Consider the following 20,508-nt stretch of genomic DNA (forward strand, 5'->3'; position numbering starts at 1 on the left):
ATGACCATATTCCTGCTGGGTGAGGTAACTTGCCAAATGTTCTACAGATGTATGTCACTCAAATCTCAAGCAAACTTCTGAGTTTAAGGATGAGAATGTGAGGTTGAAGGAAAATGTGTAACTTGTCTGTAACAGCTAGAAGTGGCAGAACTGGGATCTGAACTCACAACTGACTTCAAACCTATGCCCCTAAGCCCCGAATGACACCAATGTGCTAAGAGGGTTGAAATGCGCAATTCTTCCTCAAAATAACCTAACCTGGAAGCCATATGTACAACCTTCTGCTGTGGAAGGGACGCCAAGTTCTCTTCATATAGTACTAGTTAGGTGAAAGATATATGTGGCATTCTGGAATAAAATTATACCCCTATCAGATTCAGCAGGAGAGAGGATAAGCCTCACTCCTTTTCCAGCTTTTTTACTTTTCACCATCACCCAAGAAAATCTCAATAGATTCATTTTGGGAACATAAAAGAGTTAATATTCCCCACTGTCTTAGGGGTATTTTTAGTAGGGGATATCCAAAACAAATCAATAATTAAAACCAGATTGTGCTCTCTGAGTGAGACAACTCCAGAGGGAGAATCTATTTATTCCACTAACAGAAGTTTCCTTTCTACTGTTGCATCACAAGGTCCAAAAAAAAAAAAAAAAAAAAAAAAAAAAAGCAAAGCTTCCTTTCTTCCCTGCCCCCTTTATTTTTATTTATTTATTTTATTTATTTATTCTTTTTGAGACGGAGTCTCGCTCTGTCGCCCAGGCTGGAGTGCAGTGGCACAATCTCGGCTCACTGCAAGCTCTGCCTCCCAGGTTCACGCCATTCTCCTGCCTCAGCCTCCAGAGTAGCTGGAACTACAGGCGCCCGCCACCGCACCCGGCTAATTTTTTGTATTTTTAGTAGAGATGGGGTTTCACCGTGTTAGCCAGGATGGTCTCGATCTCCTGACCTCGTGATCCGCTCACCTCAGCCTCCCAAAGTGCTGGGATTATAGGCATGAGCCACTGCGCCCGGCCCCCTGTCCCCTTTAAGAGACAGTCTTGCTCTGTCACCCAGGCTTGAGTGCAGTGACACCATCATAACTCACTGCAGCCTCAAATTCCTGGCCACAAGCAATCCTCTCACCTCTGCCTCCCTAAGTGCTGGAATTACGGGTGTGAGCCACTGCATCCCACCCAGAAGCTTCCTTTTCATTAAAAGAACATATAAGAAAACTGTGCTCGAGGGGAAGGAATGTGGACGGATGACTGTTTCTCCAAAACTGCACCATTGCACTCCACCCTAGGCAACAGAGTGAGACTCTGCCTCAAAAATAAATAAATAAAAAATACATAAACTAGAGGTAAAAAAAATACTCTATTATAGTTAAACTGCACTGAGATTTATAAATATAAAATAAGACCTTTTATATTCTAGATTGTATAAATGAGGATACATCTGCAAATCTTAGACATAAGATAAACATTGTAATGTATTTAACAAATACTTATTGTGCAATTAATATGTAAAAATAGTATAGTGTTGTAGAAGCTACTGAGTAGGAGACATGGCTTTTACGTAGTTTTTGTACTCAAGGACTTCACCTATCAGTCATTTGGTCTGTCCCCAGACCCTCGAGCCAGCATGAGTGACATGAATCATGGAGTCCCAACTCCTGGTGCTCATAAGAGGTGATTCCATTACCAAGGCTGCTGGAACCCCTGCCCACCAGCTTCCTCAGATAAAAACCTTCCCCAGTGCCATAATCCACATGAAAGAATAGCAAAGCCATGACGCCACTACCCACTCTAGAGGGCCTCAAGGCAAGGAGCTGCTGGCTCCAGACAGCCTCTCTTCTAGAAGGCGGAGCTCCAGAAGAACCAAGCGTCCACCATCCTCCTAAAGACTCTTGGAATCATCCACACTTACTTCTGTTTTCCTCAGTTGTCCCTCCGTCTGTCTTCTCTCACATTTCATTCCCTCACTGCTCTCTGCCTCGTCCCTCCCCTCCCAAGCCCTCTTACTACACCACTTTGGTCTTCCATGACAAATCCACTTTTTCTAATGAGGTTCTGCTCATTCTTAGGGGTTTCATCCAAACATCACTTTCTTTAAGACACCTTTTCTGACCCTGTAAACGAGGTAAGATCTTGCCTGTTAGATGTCTCTGTTACTACTTGCCCTTCTACTTCCCATCACTTATCACACTTTTAACATTACTTATTCAAGGTCTTTCTCTTCTAGATCATAAACTCTATGAGGGCAGGAATTAAGTCATTCTTACATTGTTATGTCACCAGCATTTAACATGGTAACTGGCACAAAACAGGAATCCAGTAAATATTTATGGAATAAAAGAAAGAAGAAAGAAGCGAGCCACTGAGATCCCGCTCTGAACTGCTTTTTTTTTCTATTTTTTTGTTTTGTTTTGTTTTGAGACAGGGTCTCTCTTGGTCACCCAGGCTGGAGTGCAGTGGCGCAATCTCAGCTCACTGCAGCCTTGATCTCCTATGCTCAAGCAGTCTTTCCAACCCAGCCTCTCGAGTAGCTGGAACTACAGGCATGCACCACCATGCCTGGCTAATTGTTTTTTAACTTTTTTGTAAGACAGGGTTTTACCATATTGTCCAGGCTGGTTTTGAACTCCTGGACTCAAGTGATCCACCTGCCTCAGCCTCCCAACGTGTTGGGATTACAGGTGTGAGCCACTACACCAGGCCTGAACATCGTTTCCAAGAGAAACATCATGATCATATAATGTTGGCTGTACCTCAACTACAGCATAGGTTATAAAGTGCTCTTGGGTTAGCCTGAATCTTAACAAGGATTACTATCTCGCTATTTCTACAAAAAAAAAAAAAAAAAAAGAAAAGTACTGTGAGTTCCAAACATGCTGATAAATAAACGTGTAAGTTGTCCTTTTCATTCTATAGGCTAGATAGAGCAATAATCCTCCAGACTCAGCTAGTGCTTTTGAATATCTGAACTCCTCTTATATCAATTGTCTAAAATGATTCTCATGACAATTCTCTGCAGTCATTATCCCAACTCAGCATGCATTTACCTAGCATGCACACTCCAAGCCTTGCACTGGGTTCTGGAGATGCAAAGGAAGGAAGACGTGATTTCTGTTTCCAGGAGTTCACATTCTTTTGTTTTTGCTTTGTTTGTTTGTTTGTTTGTTTGTTTTTTGAGACAGAGTTTCGCTTTTGTTGCCCAGGCTGGAGTGCAATGGCTCAATCTCGGCTCACTGCAACCTCCGCCTCCCGAGTTCAAGTGATTCTCCTACCTCAGCCTCCCCGGTAGCTGGGATTACAGGCATGCGCCACCATGCCAGGCTAATTTTGTATTTTTAGTAGAGATGGGGTTTCTCCATGTTGTTGATCAGGCTGGTCTCGAACTCCCGACCTCAGGTGATCCACCTGCCTCAGCCTCCCAAAGTGCTGGGATACAGTCATGAGCCACCGCGCCTGGCCTTTGCTTTGTTTTTTTAAAAATAGGGTCTCCCTGTGTTGCCTAGGCTGGACTCAAACTCCTGGGCTCAAGTAATCCTTGTACCTCAGCCTCTCAAGTAAGGCACACCACCATACCTCACTGTTTTCCCAGTAGCTCACATTCTAAACATACAGGAAGGGTTCTCAACCCCATTTTGCACATGAGTTTAAATGACCTGCTTGAGGTCACACAGTCATGAGTGATGGAACTTGACTGCCATATGCTCATGCCTCCCATCTGGACACCATGTTGTATAGATTAGGAACAATGCAAAGTTTAAATCAAAGCAGTCCCTTCTAAATTTTAGCCCTTTTCAAAAAAATCCTCTTAAATATATCTTATTCTTCTGTGTCTTATGATAAACCTTGCAATACCCATTTTACTTGAGACAGATGCTGATAAGGGGAGAAGGGAATGGAGGAACGGTTTAGGGCATGTGGCCAAATAGTGATATTGAAGCCCGGAGGGTAGGCCCTGTGGTAAATGGAAAATCCACACGGTGCCAACTGAAGCAAGCCCAGCTTCCCTCCTTTTCTCAGGCCTGCAAGGAGCTGGGGCTACACAAGAAACCAACTGAATGGCCCCTGAAGCTTGTTCCTCAACACCGAGCTGTAGGGCCTTGTCTCCTTAAACATCCCCTGTGCTTTCCTCTGGCCAGCTGCTCAGGCCAACTGCCCAAATCATTTCCTTGAAGGTTCCTGTATTACCAAACTGCACTGACAACCCTTGAGTAATCTGGGAGGCCTTGCTGAGAGTCCAGAAAGGTCCAGGTGCGGTGGCTGCTTCCTCAGCAGATTTGGCTCCAGCTGTCTGGACTCTAGGGCTTTTGGGTGACTGCAGGGCTTTTGGGTGACTCTAGGGCTTTTGAGTGACTCTAGGGCTTTGGGGTGACTCTAGGGCTTTTGAGTGACTCTAGGGCTTTGGGGTGACTCTAGGGCTTTTGGGTGACTCTAGGGCTTCTGTCAACAGGGTCAGAACTGCCTCAGTGACTCTGAGCAGCCCCTTCCAAGAGACTGCAGAAGAAAAGATCCACTTAAATCTGGAGTAGGAGCAAGGAGGTGGTGCACCATGAACAGGAGGATAGCTGACAGAGAGGCAGAGGGAAGAAGAGAACAGAATGAGCCTGGGGCAAGAAAAAGTGGTTGGCGTCATGGCCCTGCCACTCAGCATTATAAGCTCCCTTCAATAGTGGCTTGAAACTGGATCAAAAAGGTTGGGAACTATCTGACTTATTCCCCTACGCCATCTATGCGATGAGCTAGCTATCTGGCCTTATGCACATTACTTAGCTTCTTGGGTCTCAATTTCCTCACTTATGAAAAAGATATCAAAATATCTTGGATGTTTTATATGAGAATTAAGGTGCTTCATTCATTCATTCCATAAATATTTACTGAATGCTCACCATATGCCAGGGATGTTTCCAGGCACTAATGATTCAGCAATAAACAAAACAAACAACAATCCTGAAATGTTTGCCTTTATAAAATTCATATTGTCTATTTCCACTTATTACAATAAACATAATAAGTCAAATATGTGGTTTGTCAGATATTGATGATAGCTTTGGAGAGAAATGAAACAGAGGAATGTGGGTTGCAATTTCACAAACGCTTGTCAAAAAAAGGCTTGGCTGAGAGGATGGTATCTAAAAAAGACCTAAAGAAGAAGAGACACGTGTGCAAAAGCATTCGCACAATGCCTGGTACAAAAAAGATGGCGTGATTTTTGTGTTGTATTATTATTATCATCAAAATTATTATAATTATTATTCACATTCTTCTTAGTTGCCCAGAAAAGTGGCTTATACAGAACTGACAGAGACAACCCAAAATATTAATATTACTACTATTACTACTAACCACGCCATTAAAATTTGTTGAACACGTATTTCTGTTCCCAAGGCACAAGTCATAGAACCTGACTCTAAGAGAGCAACTTTTTCAACTCTTGGCTGTAGAAGAGATTCTCTTAAAATCCTTACTACTTTTTAGATTTAAAAAGTTATATGTTGCAGGTAACTGATTGCATACTTCTCTAGGTTTTTAGTTAATCCTTTCTTCAGTTTTCAAAACTAACGGTGAAAAGGTAATTTGAAGTGTTATAAAGCTAGTTCAATAAATTTTGTTACATCAGAAATCATTTTTCTGATTATGCTGAGTGTGACTTTGGGCATATCTCTTTGCCAACTCGAGACCTTTATTTTTTACTTTATCACTTGTAAAACAAAGTAACTAGACTGTTATCTAGAATTCCTTTATAAGAAAAATTTTCTATGACTAGCATTAATTACTTACTCAATGGAAACAATGACAGCATTCAATTCCTCAGCCATTGCTGTACACAGCTCATCATAATACCTGATTTCTAAAAGACACAAAGGGAACAATCATTACAAAACAGGTCATTTAATACTGTCCACTCATAAATTCTGCTAAGTGTGAATTGTTTTTAGGCTTGGAGCTAATACTAAAAACAAATAATAAAAAGCAAATGTGAACAAATAATAGAGTTACATGTACACATGAAAAATTAAATCTGATTTCTAATAACATGCAATTACTATATAACAGGAAATGCATAGTTTAGTTTTGAATATATTACTATCTAAATATTTATTTCATAACGGACTATATGAAATGCACCAAATTAATCCTGATTTTATAGCTTTTCAAATGTATATATCTTTCTGGAAAAAAAATCACAGCAAATAAGCAGTCTCTTCCTTAGAATTATGCAATTTTTGGCTGGGAGTGGTGGCTCATGCCTGTAATCTCAGCACTTCAGGAGGCTAAGGAAGGAGATCATTTGAGGTCAGAAGTTTGAGACCAGCCTAAGCAACATGGCCAGATGCTGCCTCTATAAAAAAATTTTTTTTAATTAGTTAGGCATAGTGGTGCACGCCTGCAGTCCCAGCTGCTTGGGAGGCTGAGGAAGAGGGATTACTTGAGCCCAAGAGTTTGAGGTTACAATGAGCTGTGATAGAGCCACTGTACTCTGGCCTGGGTGACAGAGTGAGATCTTATGTCTAAAAATAATAAATTAATTTTAAAAATTTTGCTCTTTTAACACTTCATTTGCTGCAGTTCAGTAAAGTGATCAATTTGAAGAATATGGTATTTTCTTTAAATGAACACATAAAAAACTAGAATTTTAGGAAGTCTTAGCATTTCTTAGAGGATTCCAAAGGTCTGCAGTAACAGAACCAATTTAATATGTAAGAATTTAATTCTTAGTTGCTCTCAGTAAATTAAGATCTATATTGTGCCAACTGAGAGCCAAATATTTCCTTATTTATAGGGTTTCCAAGGCAGTCTTAGAATCAGAAGCTTAAGAATTACATAGACACCTGTTACCTCCACCTGCTCAAGTTCTTCCTCAGGCAGAAGTGATCAGTCAAAATTATGCAGAAAAGGCCAGGCTGACTCTTGTAATCCATCCCATTCCTGGCACCCATACTTGCTGTCCTCCAGTACAATGTTTTTCCTGGCAAGCGTCCAATGCTACAGATTCAATCTCTTTTAAGGCAGAAACTCCTTCTTATTCATTTTTGTATCCCTACACCCGAGCACACCTTAGACTGACCAATGGTCCAGACTTGCCCACAACTGTTTGAGCTTTTGCACTGAAAGACCTGCAGCCCAGCAAACCCCTTAGTCTCGGGCAAACCTACATACTCATGAACAGCTATTGAAAATGTGAAAAAAAATCACTGAATAAAAGAATAAACAACGGACATGGAATTAAATAAGATTACTAGAAAAAGTCAAACCTTTTGACCTTTGTTGCATTAAAAAAAAATCACATAATGATAAAATAAACAAAACAAGTTGCCATTGCTTTTAAACTAAGGGGATGCCAAAAGCTCTGGACTGAAGATGGGGAAGTAGCTTCATGATCATTTATTAGCAGAGACAAGACCCCGAATTCCGCCTTGGGAGGTTCTCTTCTGGGCGGCTCCGTTTGGCTGCCTGCCATTTTGAATGTGTTCTACTCATAAAAATCATCCAAATCTAAAGAAAATATTCTTGAACTTTGCAAGATTGTTTCCTTTGAATGGTTGCATATATTTTAACCTTTGCTTTCATAAGCAGATAAAATGTTAACATGTGTATTAAGGAATACCTGGTCTATTTCATAGAAATGTATCTTCAAAACACAAGTTGGCAAAAGAGGCACAGATAATTCCCCATATGCGTGCCTGGTGAAACTTCACCTTGTTTTGGTGCAGAAAGCTGTATCAGGACTGCACAATAAGTTAGTCTGTGATTTAGATCATAGGAAATATTTTTACAACAGTCTACCTGAATTGACAAACTAACAAGCAAAAAACCTTTACAAAGGATAACCATTTAATTTATCACCCAAACCAGGACCCTTTTGAGAGGGAAAAGGGGGCACTAGTAATAATTTTGCTGGGACAACAGGGGTAACTGGGACCATCCAGGGGAACCAAGATAAATGGTCCCCTCCTTTCCCACTAAGAAAGCCAAACTCAATTACACATCTCCCCCAAGGCCAACCACAACAACAAACCATCTGAAGGTGACCAGGACGTACTTGCACTTGCCAAGGCCCAGCCTCCTCCGTGGATATAAACGACGCTGCGTTTCAGTGGCTCTTCGGGCTTCGGAGGGCCTTCAAACACTCTGACTTCCACACCATCAAAGTCTGTGTCGGTCACCTTCACTTGGGCAGAAGACCACGCGCTTTTTTTGCCAAAAGAAACGATGATAAAATTCAGTGCCAGCAGGTGATGGCTCAGTCCCAGGTAGTGGATCAGGTTACTCTGCAGGGCGAGGGAGGAAATAAAGAGGGAGGGCGCACGTCAACTTGGCATCACCACAGCTGCCCTCACCAACTGAGTGTCTGAATTCCTACAAGCAACTGCCACTGGACTGGAGGGCTCACTGAGCCCTTTTAATACAAAAACCAATTGTATTTACCTTTTGCTTTTGGACAAAATATTTTCATACATGAGATCTCCTCAGGTATCATCAGTCCCATTTTATCGAGAAGGCTTAAAAAATAACTATGCTTGTTCATTTCATTGGATAAGTGGTAGTTCTGGGACTCAAACCTAAAATTAGGTTTGAATTCCAGGATTCAGTACCTTTTTTTTCTAGATAAGTATATCACAGTTCCAATAACATACTAGGAGTAAAGAAATAATACTTCATTTCAATGCAAATAAAAGAGGAAAATGTTCTATTTACTTTAATTTCTTTAAATTCCTTTGTAACTTACATATTTGAGTGTGTCTTATTGTTTAATTTCTTTACATTGCTTTGTAACTTCAATATATTTAATTGTATCTTTAAGTGTGTCTTGTCCTTTTGAAAGGAGCGTGTGAGAAAAAAGAAACATGGTCAAGGGAGGCCCTGGCATTTAGAAGCAGCTCAGCTCAGATATAACCAGAAGCTTTTTAGAAATGAGGCAAAGACCATACTGCCTGATGGTCTCTTCCCTTCTGAACCCTCAGGGTATCAAGCTCTGCATTAAGTGTTCGCAGAAAGTTATTTGGTTGCAGAAGGAACATAGCAAGGAGACCTAATTTACCCACCAAGCAAAGACACTTCTGAGTTTATATCCTTCTCTCCACTTTCGCAAGTTCATCAGGAAGGGGAACAGCTGGAGAGTAACAGTGCTCTTTTGTAGATGATGAAACAGAACACTGGTGATTAATGATCATAAGATCAAGGAAACAATGTTGCTAGCAGAAATCAGGACTATATGATGTCTGCGATGTGGCACCTTACAGCTTCTAAGGCTGTGCACAGGGTACGACGGTACACCTTGAAGAGGGTCCGTGTGTGCTCATCGCCTCAGCCTCTGGGCGAATTCCTGAGCCCTTTATCCCAGTGTCCCATATAAACATTATAACTGTGTGTGTATATTTTATATATACATACATATATATATATACACACACACATATATGTATGTCCTGTCATGAAAAGAGTTAGAAAGCACTATAACAGCATTAGCAAATGTTAATGAAAAACAAGAACAAGAGGCAATTAATCAAACAATGAATAGCTATTTTAGGAATTCCTTTAATATTATTCGCTGGCAAGTATAAGCAGCAGCAGAGCTCATGAATATTAAGAAAATTCAACTTCTACATGTGCCCTGACATCAACTGCCCAATTTATTGAACAAGTTAAAACTGTTCATGTCTTTGATACTAATTTATGCATGTGTACATGCACATATGTGTTCACACATGTACTGCACAGAGGATTCTAACTATCAACTTAAGTTCTTTGGTAAATTTGAAGAAGGCAATTACCATTCGAGTTTTGTGGTAAAATGTTAGTCTAATTTAGAGAATATTGAGAGCTGCCAGGGAATAGCTAAGAATCACTGTACTTCCAAAGTTTCTAGAGTAGATATAATAAACCCTTGTTAACACCATTATCAATTAATAGGGAACATGCAAGCTCCATTCCACTTGTCACAGGACAGGTAGTTTGACCGGCACGAAACGACGAAATATGAACAAAGAAATGGCAGACCTGGCTCTGTTATATTATGAACTGTACTTTTCTTTTTAATTAAATGAAGACTTTCTTAAAACACTTGAGACAAATTATATGAGTTTCTTTAACTATATGAACCTGTAAAACAGTGAATTGTCTTTATATGACAGATATGAGAAGACTGTACATTTTATAAGAGAACCCACCTCGAGTTTCCTTTATGTAATGCATGCTCTGAATACATGCGGGTTTGACTCAATTTGTTCATACCTTTCCAGAAACATCTCTCCATGTTAGCTTATGTTTTGCTTGCATTCACAGAATACTTGAACAACCACCTGCATTGTTTACAATAGCAACACGGTGGTGTGGGGGTAGAAGTGCTGATTAGAAAAGGGACAATTTGGCTGGGTGCAGTGGCTCATGCCTATAATCTCAGCACTTTGGGAGGCCAAGGCAGGCAGATCACCTGAGGTCGGGAGCTCGAGACCAGCCTGGCCAACATGGTGAGACCCCATCTCTACTAAAAATATAAAAATTAGCTGGGGCCGGGTGCGGTGGCTCACGCCTGTAATCCCAGCACTTTGGGAGGCCAAGATGGGCGGATCATGAGGTCAGGAGATCGAGACCATCCTGGCTAACACGGTGAAACCCTGTCTCTACTAAAAATACAAAAAAAAAAAAAAATCAGCCGGGCATGGTGGCAGGCGCCTGTAGTCCCAGCTACTTGGGAGGCTGAGGCAGGAGAATGGCATGAACCCACAAGGCAGAGCTTGCAGTGAGCCGAGACTGCGCCACTGCACTCCAGCCTGGGCGACAGAGTGAGACTCTGTCTCAAAAAAAAAAAAAAAAAAATAGCCAGGCATGGTGGCACATGCCTGTAATCCCAGCTACTCAGGAGGCTGAGGAAAGCGAATCGCTTGAACCTGGGAGGCAGATGTTGCAGTCAGCCGAGATTGTGCCACTGCACTCCAGCCTGGATGACAGAGCGAGACTCTGCCTCAAAAAAAAAAAAAAAAAGGGACAATTTGTTTATGCAGGGTAAAAGACAGGAATATGAAAGGGTAGGTAGATGAGTAGAAAAAGAATTTAGAAAACTGCTACAAGAAAAACTGTGCTAATGTTTACAATTGTATTGATAAATTAGAGTTATACTAGAGCCAATATCAAGACTGTTCGAAAACTTGAAAATTGATATGAACAGTAACCTGTTGTTAATTACTTTTCTTGGTACTATTATAAATAATAGCTATCACTGCCTGAGTGCCTACAGTGAGTGCTAGGGTAGGTTGCTGAATTCTGGCTACTATTCTGTGAGGTAGGTACTATTATCTTGCTTACAGAGAGAAGAGAACAGAAGCTTAGACATTAAGGAGCCAGTACAGAAGCTGGATTTCTAAAAACTTGAGGGGCTGCAGGACTTACCGAATTGCCTAGAAATGCTGGTGTAAATCAGTGTGGGCCATGGAAGCTGCTCTGAGCCCTATCCAGTATGCGATAACATTTGCATGTCTATATGATATCAATGATAAACTCATGAATATTACCTAACTTTTTTTTCCTCAAATATCTTTCCCTTAGTTCTTCACATTACTCCCCTCCTACCATACTGCCCAGAAAATAAATTCCGTAGCCACACCTTTCCATAGTTGTTACTTCTTTGAAGGGCTATGAGAAAAAAAAAGCAAAGAAACGGGAGTTCCTTCCTTCCTTTGGATTTTTAAAAGCCTGTATCTTTTGGAGAATCTTTTTTTTTTTGAGGTACAGTCTCGCTCTGTTACCCAGGCTGGAATGCAGTGGCGTGATCTTGGCTCACTGAAACCTCCGCCTCCCAGATTCAAGCTATTCTCATGCCTTAGCCTCCCAAGTAGCTGAGATTACAGGCATGCACCACCACTCCCGGCTACATTTTGTAGTTTTAGTAGAGACAGGGTTTTGCCACATTGGCAAGGCTGGTTTCGAACTCCTGGCCTCAAGTGATCCACCCACCTCGGCCTCCCAAAATGCTGGGATTACAGGCATGAGCCACCGCGCCCGGCCGAGAATCTTTTAAGAAATAGGCATTGATTTAGAAGATTACATGACGAATAAGAAGTCTCCTAGAATAGAAAGTGATTTCCCAGGCTAGATGGTAGAAGAGGGGAAGAGAAAGTGTTGCAGAGGAAATGAGGGCTATATAGATAAATATCTGGGAGCCAATGACAAAAGAACCCTGGGGTGCAAAAACTCCCAGATAGGTCTGTGGAATCTGAAGCAGCTGACCTGTGCCTCATACCCAGACAGAACCCTGGAAAGAGGCAAGACCTTAGGGAAGAGTAGATGCAAGGTATGTCTAGAAAGATAATGCCTCAAATGGCCTTAGAGCCCCAGGCTCCAGCTGGTGAGGGAAAAACAGAATGATTCTGTGTGCCCAGTGAAAGCATAAATGTAGCAGGGTCTGCATGAATGCCTTGCAGATGGACCTAAGACAATCTGTCTTTTCTCCACAGCCCATTATATGTACCCAAGAGTTCAACAGGAATAGAAATGTGTGCTAATGGATTTGAAAGATCTACTGTCTTACAGATAAGAACAAAGGATATCTCAGGACAAACTGTAAGGATCAAACACCAAGGATCAGGTGGAACAGTGATGTGGGCTGAGGATGAGTGATACCCAGATGGCTTCCCCAAACCACAATGTCTCAGCACTGTATAAGATCCTCCAAAACCTAAAAGCAAATAGTGATGAGTGGGAATTCCTAAACTCACTGGGAATAAGTTTCCTACCTAAAGGATGAAGGCTTAAAATATAGATCAAGTTATATTTCCCTGAGCTTATGAAATCAGATTCAGAGTCACACAAGTAACATTCTGGAAGTAATAAAGTTTCCTGAAACCTCTATTTCTTTTTTTTAGACAGAGTCTCACTCTGTTGCCCATACTGGAAAGCAGTGGCATGATCTTGGCTCACTGCAACCTTTGCCTCCCTGGTTGAAGTGATTCTCCTGCCTTAGCCTCCCAAATAGCTGGGATTACAGATGCCTACCACCACACCTGGCTAATTTTTGTATTTTTTTTTTTTTAGTAGATACAGGGTTTCACTATGTTGCCCAGGCTGGTCTTGAACTCCTGACCTGAAGTGATCCACCCGTCTTGGCCTCCCAAAGTGTTGGGATTACAGATGTTAGCTACTGCACCCAGCCTCCTGAAACCTCTTTAGAAGGAGCTGGGAAACTCCAGGAGAACACAGAAGCAAGCCAAGTTTTAAGGGCCTAATGGGCTGTAAATTACTCCATCTTGGCTAAAGTAAGATAGGGCAGTGCTAGAGGTCTTAAAACTTGCCTCCATAACCATTCCAGGATCTAGGGGAAGAATTGTGCCTAATGAGATGGAAGGGGATAAAGGGTACTCATTACGCCTCAGTGGAACCAGACAAAGAAATCCGGTGGGGCAGTGGCTCCCTACCCAGGTCTGATGGCTGAAGATCAAAGGACAAACAAGAATCAAAGGAAACCAAGCAGAAATTGTGCTCTGTTTATGCATATATAAATTAGTTATGTTTATATATGGGGTTGGTCTCTGTTGATTAAGTCAACATAGAAATTATGAAGTACACCCTATGGGCAGAGAACTTTGTAGGGGAGAAAGAGAATCATCTGAAACTTAGAGTAATATAGGAGAACCAAGGCTTGCAAATGAATAGCTGATGTTCGTTAGCTAAGCAGTAAGTGGTAAGAAAGGCCTAGATAAAGGGTTGCACAAGTTCAGAGAAGAAAGGAATTACCTCTGTCTGGGGATGAAATCCAGTAAGGTGTCTAGCCCTCAATTACATCTTAGATGATGTCCCATCATAGGTATGGCTAACAAGGAAAAGAGCCAGAACTAAGGTGCAAGTATTGGAAAGTGGTTTGTTTTTGTTGTTGTTGTTCTGTTTTTGTTTTTTGTTTTTTTTTTTGAGACAGTCTCCCTTTGTTGCCAGGCTGGAGTGCAATGGCGCGATCTTGGCTCACTGCAACCTCCGACTCCCTGGTTCAAGCGATTTTCCTGCCTCAGTCTCCCGAGTAGCTGGGATTACAGGCACACGCCACCACGCCCAGCTAATTTTTGTATTTTTAGTAGAGACAAGGTTTCACTGTGCTGGCTAGGATGGTCTCGATCTCCTGACCTCATGATCCTCCCGCCTTGGCCTCCCAAAGTGCTGGGATTACAGGCGTGAGCCACCGCGCCCGGCCTGGAAAGTGTTTTAACTCAAACACCTATGGGTAGGTAAGGTATACAAGCAAAATGGAGGCAAGAGGAGCATTGCAATAACAGGTTCAATCTAAAGGAGGCATGCGCAGCACAGAAGTCTGCAGCATAGAATCCAGAGCCAGAGCACCTGGGCTAAAATCCCAGCTCCCTCACTTACCAGCACTGGGCCCCTGGGCAAATGACCAAACCTCTCTGTACCTCAATCTCCCATCCACAAAATGGAAGTAATTATACACATGACCTCAAAAGATTGTTGTGAAAACTGAAAACTAAGGCACCTAGAACAGTGCCTGTCACATAAGAAGCCCTTTATGAGTCAGTTATCACTGATATTACACCTCTGCTCCAGAAGATCATTGCGTAAAAAAGTGAGCCCAGCGACAGATATTCCAATGTTTCTAGGGAAGCTAAGACTATCGTTTTTCCTATTATGCACATTTGTTATTAGTTCCACATGGATTATCAAGTCCTGAAATTGTTGCAGGTTAAAAAAGATGTACAACAGTGATCTTTAAAAAGCTTATTTGTATGGTCATATTGAAGGGGAAGGAGGCAGCTGGGGAAGAACCAGCAGCACACTGATAACCCATACACATCAATGACTTCGCATCTGGTCAAGTTTCAACATGAACCAGCAACATCAACACTTAAAGCATCGATTCTAACTCACTACCTGATTCGTTCTTCACATTCGAAGGTTTGTATTCTATGTCAGTGACTCTCCAATTTTTCCACTACGGTCACTTCATTCAGTCCATCAGCTTTTTAATTCTCTTTATATTTTGCTCTAATTGTGCCTATTATAAGAAAAAATCTATAATCTCATGGAACATTTATTTATCTGCATGAAAATATGAGAATTTAATTAAAATATTAATGTTTAATGTTCAATTAAGAGATGGACCTTAAAGTAGAGGTATGGAACCAAGCCTAGGAGAGAAAAGACAGAGGCTGTCCAAAGAGACTGCCCGGACGCAGTACCAGCTGAGGTGAATTGAGTTTTAATGAAGTAAAGATTCAGATTCACTCAAGTAACCTGAAAGTAACAAAGTTTCCTGAAACCTCTTTAGAAGTAGCTGGGAAATCCAGGAACACACAGAATTGTGTTAAGGGCCCTGTGGGCTGCAAATTACCCCGTCTTGGCTACCTGAAGTAATCTAGAACAGTTCTAGAGGTCTTAAAACTTGCCTCCATAACCATTCCAGGATCTAGGGGAAGAATTCCACCTAAGGAGATGGAAGGGGAATAAGGGTACTCATTATGCCTCAGTGGAACCAGACAGTAAAATCTGGTGGCGCACTGGCTCTGTACCCAGGTAGTTGGTTCATGTTGAAACCTGACCAGATGCTAAGTTATTTATGTGTATGGAGTATCAGTATGCTACTGGTTCTTCCCTAGCCTCCTGCTTCCCCTTTGATACATGATCAGAAGGCTGGAGAAGGAGAGAGAGTTGGGGAAAGGCAAACAGATGTTTCTGGTCACAGGGCGGTGTTCACGCTTTAGTCCTCTGCCCACCGCCCTGACCTAGTAAGGACAGAAAGAGAACCCACAAGGTATCAAAGTCCGCTTTCCTGTTCTCAACTAGAATACAAGGTCAAAAACATACCTTCACTTGCTGAGGCCTGGATCTCTACTCCAACCCAACTCTGATCAAAGCACAGGGCTGAGCACCATTTCTGGGAGGATTTAGGCCACATGGTAAATTCCACCAGAGAGGGAAAGTTAATTTGCTCAGGTAAAGTTGAATAAAATAAAAAAATGGAAGCTTCAGAAACACCATCACTTAAAGAGCTGGTGAGCAGGACAGGAAAAACCAATCAATAAAAGACAAAAAAGAACAAGAGAGGGAGTGAGAAAAAGAGAGAAAAGGGACAAATCGTTAGTGTGGCAACAGAAACAAGAAACTGGAGATATTAAGGGGGAAGAGATTTCAAGAAGGCAGGTTGTCAAATGTCTGCAGAGAGGCCAAGTAGGTCATTGGTGTTGGCTATGGGTTCACTGGTGAACCTATTAAGGACAGTTTCATCCAAGATATGGGGCTGAAAATCATATTGTAATGGGTTGCAAAGTGAGCAAGAGTTGAAGAAAGAGAGAGTAAATGCAGGCAGATTACGTTCACTGTTTGTAGACATAAGGAAGGCACTAGAACAGTTGGGAGAGACTTGAGCGTGCTTCTTGGGAAAGAGCTTGTCAAGAGAGAGACAAAGTTACAGAGGTAAAAGGAATTGAGTGAATTGAGATCCTAGAGGAAGGAGGACATAGGATCTGGAAAGCAGATGGAAGGGAGAATTCATAACAGGTAATTTATAGACAGCAAGGAGGCAAAGTGAGAAGATATATCTCTAAATAGAATTTGATTTCTGTGGATGTCAGTTCTGTCTTTGTCCTAAAGAAGATAGTGACTTTTTGGCTGGGCGCAGTGGCTCAGGCCTGTAATCCCAGCACTTTGGGAGGCCGAGGCAGGTGCATCATGAGGTCAGGAGATCAAGATCATCCTGGCCAACATGGTGAAACCCTGTCTGTACTAAAAAATACAAAAATTAGCCTGGCGTGGTGATGCGCGCCTGTAATCCCAGCTACTCGGGAGGCTGACGCAGGAGAATTGCTTGACACCGGGAGGCAGAGACTGCAGTGAGCCAATATTGCACCACTGCACTCCAGCCTGGCAACAGAGGGAGACTCCGGCCAAAAAAAGAGACAGTGACTTTTCAAAGACTGCCCTCTTTGAAGGTAACCCATTGCAATCTGACTTCAGCCCCATATGTCTGATGAAACTATCCGTTAGGCTAACCAATGACCCCCTGACCCCAATGCCAATGCCGATGCCAGTGACCTACTTGGCCTCACTGCAGACATTTGACAACTTGTGCTTTCTTGAAACTTTCTTCCCTCTTCTCCAGTTTCTTGTTTTTCTTGCCACACTAACAGTTCATCCCCCACTCCCCCCATTTTTATTTTTTTTTTGTCTTTTATTGATTGGTTCTTACACTCCTGACCACTGGCCCTTCAAATGATGTTCTCAAAAGTTCCATTTTTTATTTCATTCAACTTCACAATTCCTTCTTTCCTTGAGCAAGCCAATGTACTATCATGGCAAATAGGAAGTATTTACCAGCAGCCTACTAAATTCAAAGCCTATGACCTGTATTCATATACTGATTTCTAGTCCCTGATCTGTCTTTCTCAAGCTTCCATACATATTTCCAAACATCTCCAGGATCCAGCCTACAAGCTCCTCAAAATTAATATGGCCTACTCTCCCTTCTCCACCCCTAGAGCAATTAACGACACAAATTCTCAATTATCTAACCATAAATCTAACTTCTAAGCTAGAAACCTTACTATTGTCCTCAGCTTCTTCTCTCACATGATTTCCAATCTCCTCATCAAACCCTATTAACTCCACCTGCCAACGTTTTCTGACCTAGTTCTACCCCAGCTCCACCCCCGCTCTCGTTGCTGCCTTGGCTAAGATGCTCATTATTTTCTGCACTTGCCTGCTAACTTGAATTCTAGATAACAGTCTTTCTCTATAACTTGCTGCATACTGCTGTCAGTATGCAGCCCTGAAAGGCTGATCACATTACCTGCCTGCTTAAAAACTTCTGCTGACTTCCTGTTTCTTACAGGAAAAAAAGAAAAATCTAAAGTTGGCATTCCAGTCTGGTCCCACTCTACATTGGAACCTCATTTCTCACCACCCTACCCCTTGCAGTCAAGCATAACTTGCCTAACATTTTTCATTTTTTTAACCTGCCATTCTCTTTGGCAATGCCCTTCACTGGTATGCTGAAACCAGCTCTTGCTGGGTCTCACAAACCAAATGATAAATTTACAGGAATTTTGCAAGTCAGTTTGTCAGAGGTATGTGACCCAGAGCATCTCTGTCTTGAATAGGGGCTGGGTAAAATGAGGCTGAGAGCTACTGGGCTGCATTCTCAGATGGTTAAGGCATTCTAAGTCACAGGATGAGACAGGAGGTCAGCACAAAACACAGGTCATAGAGACCTTGCTGATAAAACAGGTTGCAGTAAAGTAGCCGGATAAAACCCACCAAAACCAAGATGGCAATGAGAGTGACCTCTGGTGGTCCTCACTGCTACACTCCCACCAGCACCATGACAGTTTACAAATGCCACCGCAACATCAGGAAGTTACCCTGTATAATCTAAAAGGGGAGGCATGAATAATCTACCCTTGTTTAGCGCATAAGAAATAACCATAAAAATGGGCACTTGCTCAGGTTCCAGACCTTTGGTGGATCCCCATCTGGCTAGGGATTTTTCCTGTACCTGTCCTTCTTCCCTGATTTCTTTTACTCAGCATTATTTTTGTAGAGGAAACCTTTTGTCCCACATGAGGGCATGCATGGACCTAAAGGGTTCTATGTGGAGCACAGTGGCACCCTCTACACATAGCAAAGTACTGGACGGAATTATTAAGCCAACCTGTAAAGCACAAAATAAGTAGGCAATAGTAGGGTTCTCTCATTAGATTGCACAATTATAAAATTTCCAATTGTTTCCTCAAATATCCAGGAATTTCATGACAAGCTACAAAGCAAACCTGAGGAGAACCTTACTGCCACTCCATAACAAAATCTAGCTCAGAGAAATAAAAGAGCTCACAGATGGATTTAACGCTCTAACCCTGTCACCCTAAAACATTTGGGTTTTTTCCTCCCAGAAAACCTCTATGGCTGCAGTTCAGTCTCAGGAAGGGCAAAAAGGATAAGGTTGTCTCTTTCCAATTCCAAAACATTTTTTTTTTTTTTTACTATCAACACAGAAAACAAGTAGTTTCCATATTGCCAAAATACTGGCTTAGCTCCAAAATCCTCCTATAGTCTACAGGATATGTCAAGGGCAGTAGCTCACGTGTGCTGACATTTGCTCTCTGCCAGTCACTGTTCTCATTGTCAAGGAATCTCAGACCACGGGGGGTCAGTGAATCACCCAAGGTCACTCAGGCAGTAAATGGTGAACTGGATTTGAACCCAAGCATTCTGGTTCCAAAACCCTCAACCATCACCCTCTGTTGCCATTCATGAGTGTAGGAGTTTGGTCAGGGTGGTGGGAAAAATCATAGAAGTTATAGAGAAAGACAAAAACCTTCTTGGAAGGCTGGGAGGTTTTGCAAAAGCTTTGAAAGATAATTTGGCTGAAGGCAGCCAAATTCTTTTATCGGGAGCCTGAGAGCAAAAGGCAGATAACAAGCAAGTATAAAGGAATTGATCTGGTTAAGTTAGTTTACTTAGGCCTCGGAACCTGGCCTTTAATCATCTGTGCACAGGACTGCTCTCTCCAGGGGGGCGACCATGTTAATTACCCACAAGATGTGTTGACTCAAAGTCATTAAATCTGTACTAAATAAATGCCTGTAGCACCAGCTTGTCAGGGCTGTGGCTGCTGACTCTTTATAGCACCCTCCTTGGTGTCTGTGGGTGGCCCGGTCCCCTAGCTGTGCAGCCAGGCAAAGAACCTGTGTCTGCATACATTTTTTCATCTGTTGCTCAGCCAGGGTCTGTGGGCCAGACCTGGCACATAAGTACATTTATTCTCAAACCTACACCATAAAACTAGAAGATTTTACATCTTAAATTAACATATAGCTTCACATATTTACCCAAAGGGAAACTAAGGCCCAGAAAGGATTTGTAACTCTCCTGGGCTCAGTGACTATGGCAGCATAGCTCTATGCTTGACCACTCTGGATCAAGCAGCCACCCCCATCTTTCCCGTTTCCTTCAGCTCTTCCTCAACAGCACACCACTCTCTTGAGCTTTCCCTGGTAATAATACAGGAGTTATTAAAAAATAATTTTTAGGCAGATAGAGAGGAGTTCTTGGTAAGGCTTTTTCTTTTAATAAAAGCAACCCCTGAACCATTTCTTTTTTTTTTTTTTATACTTTAAGTTCTAGGGTACATGTGCACAATGTGCAAGTTTGTTACATATGTATACATGTGCCATGTTGGTGTGCTGCACCCATTAACTCAACATTTACATTAGGTATTTCTCCTAATGCTATCCCTCCCCACTCCCACCACCCCACAACAGGCCCCAGTGTGTGATGCTCCCCACCCTGTGTCCAAGTGTGCTCATTGTTCAATTCCCACCTATGAGTGAGAACATGCAGTGTTTGGTTTTCTGTCCTTGCGACAGTTTGCTCAGAATGATGGTTTCCAGCTTCATCCATGTCCCTACAAAGGACATGAACTCATCATTTTTTATGGCTGCATAGTATTCCATAGTGTATATATGCCACATTTTCTTAATCCAGTCTATCATTGATGGACATTTGGGTTGGTTCCAAGTCTTTACT

General features: G+C 42.0%; 1 protein-coding gene across 1 annotated transcript in view; it reads right to left on the reverse strand.

The window, feature by feature from the left end:
• Positions 1 to 20,508, reverse strand: part of NCEH1 (neutral cholesterol ester hydrolase 1) — an 81,770-nt gene that overhangs the window by 9,174 nt on the left and 52,088 nt on the right. Inside the window, exons 2-3 of the mRNA XM_004038017.5 lie at positions 8,033 to 8,261; positions 5,770 to 5,839 (exon numbers count right to left, since the gene is read on the reverse strand). Coding sequence (XP_004038065.4) covers positions 5,770 to 5,839; positions 8,033 to 8,261 — 299 coding nt within the window. The remainder of the gene's footprint in view (positions 1 to 5,769; positions 5,840 to 8,032; positions 8,262 to 20,508) is intronic.

This window comes from Gorilla gorilla, chromosome 2 (assembly GCF_029281585.2).
Source record: "Gorilla gorilla gorilla isolate KB3781 chromosome 2, NHGRI_mGorGor1-v2.1_pri, whole genome shotgun sequence".
NCBI lineage: Eukaryota > Metazoa > Chordata > Mammalia > Primates > Hominidae > Gorilla > Gorilla gorilla.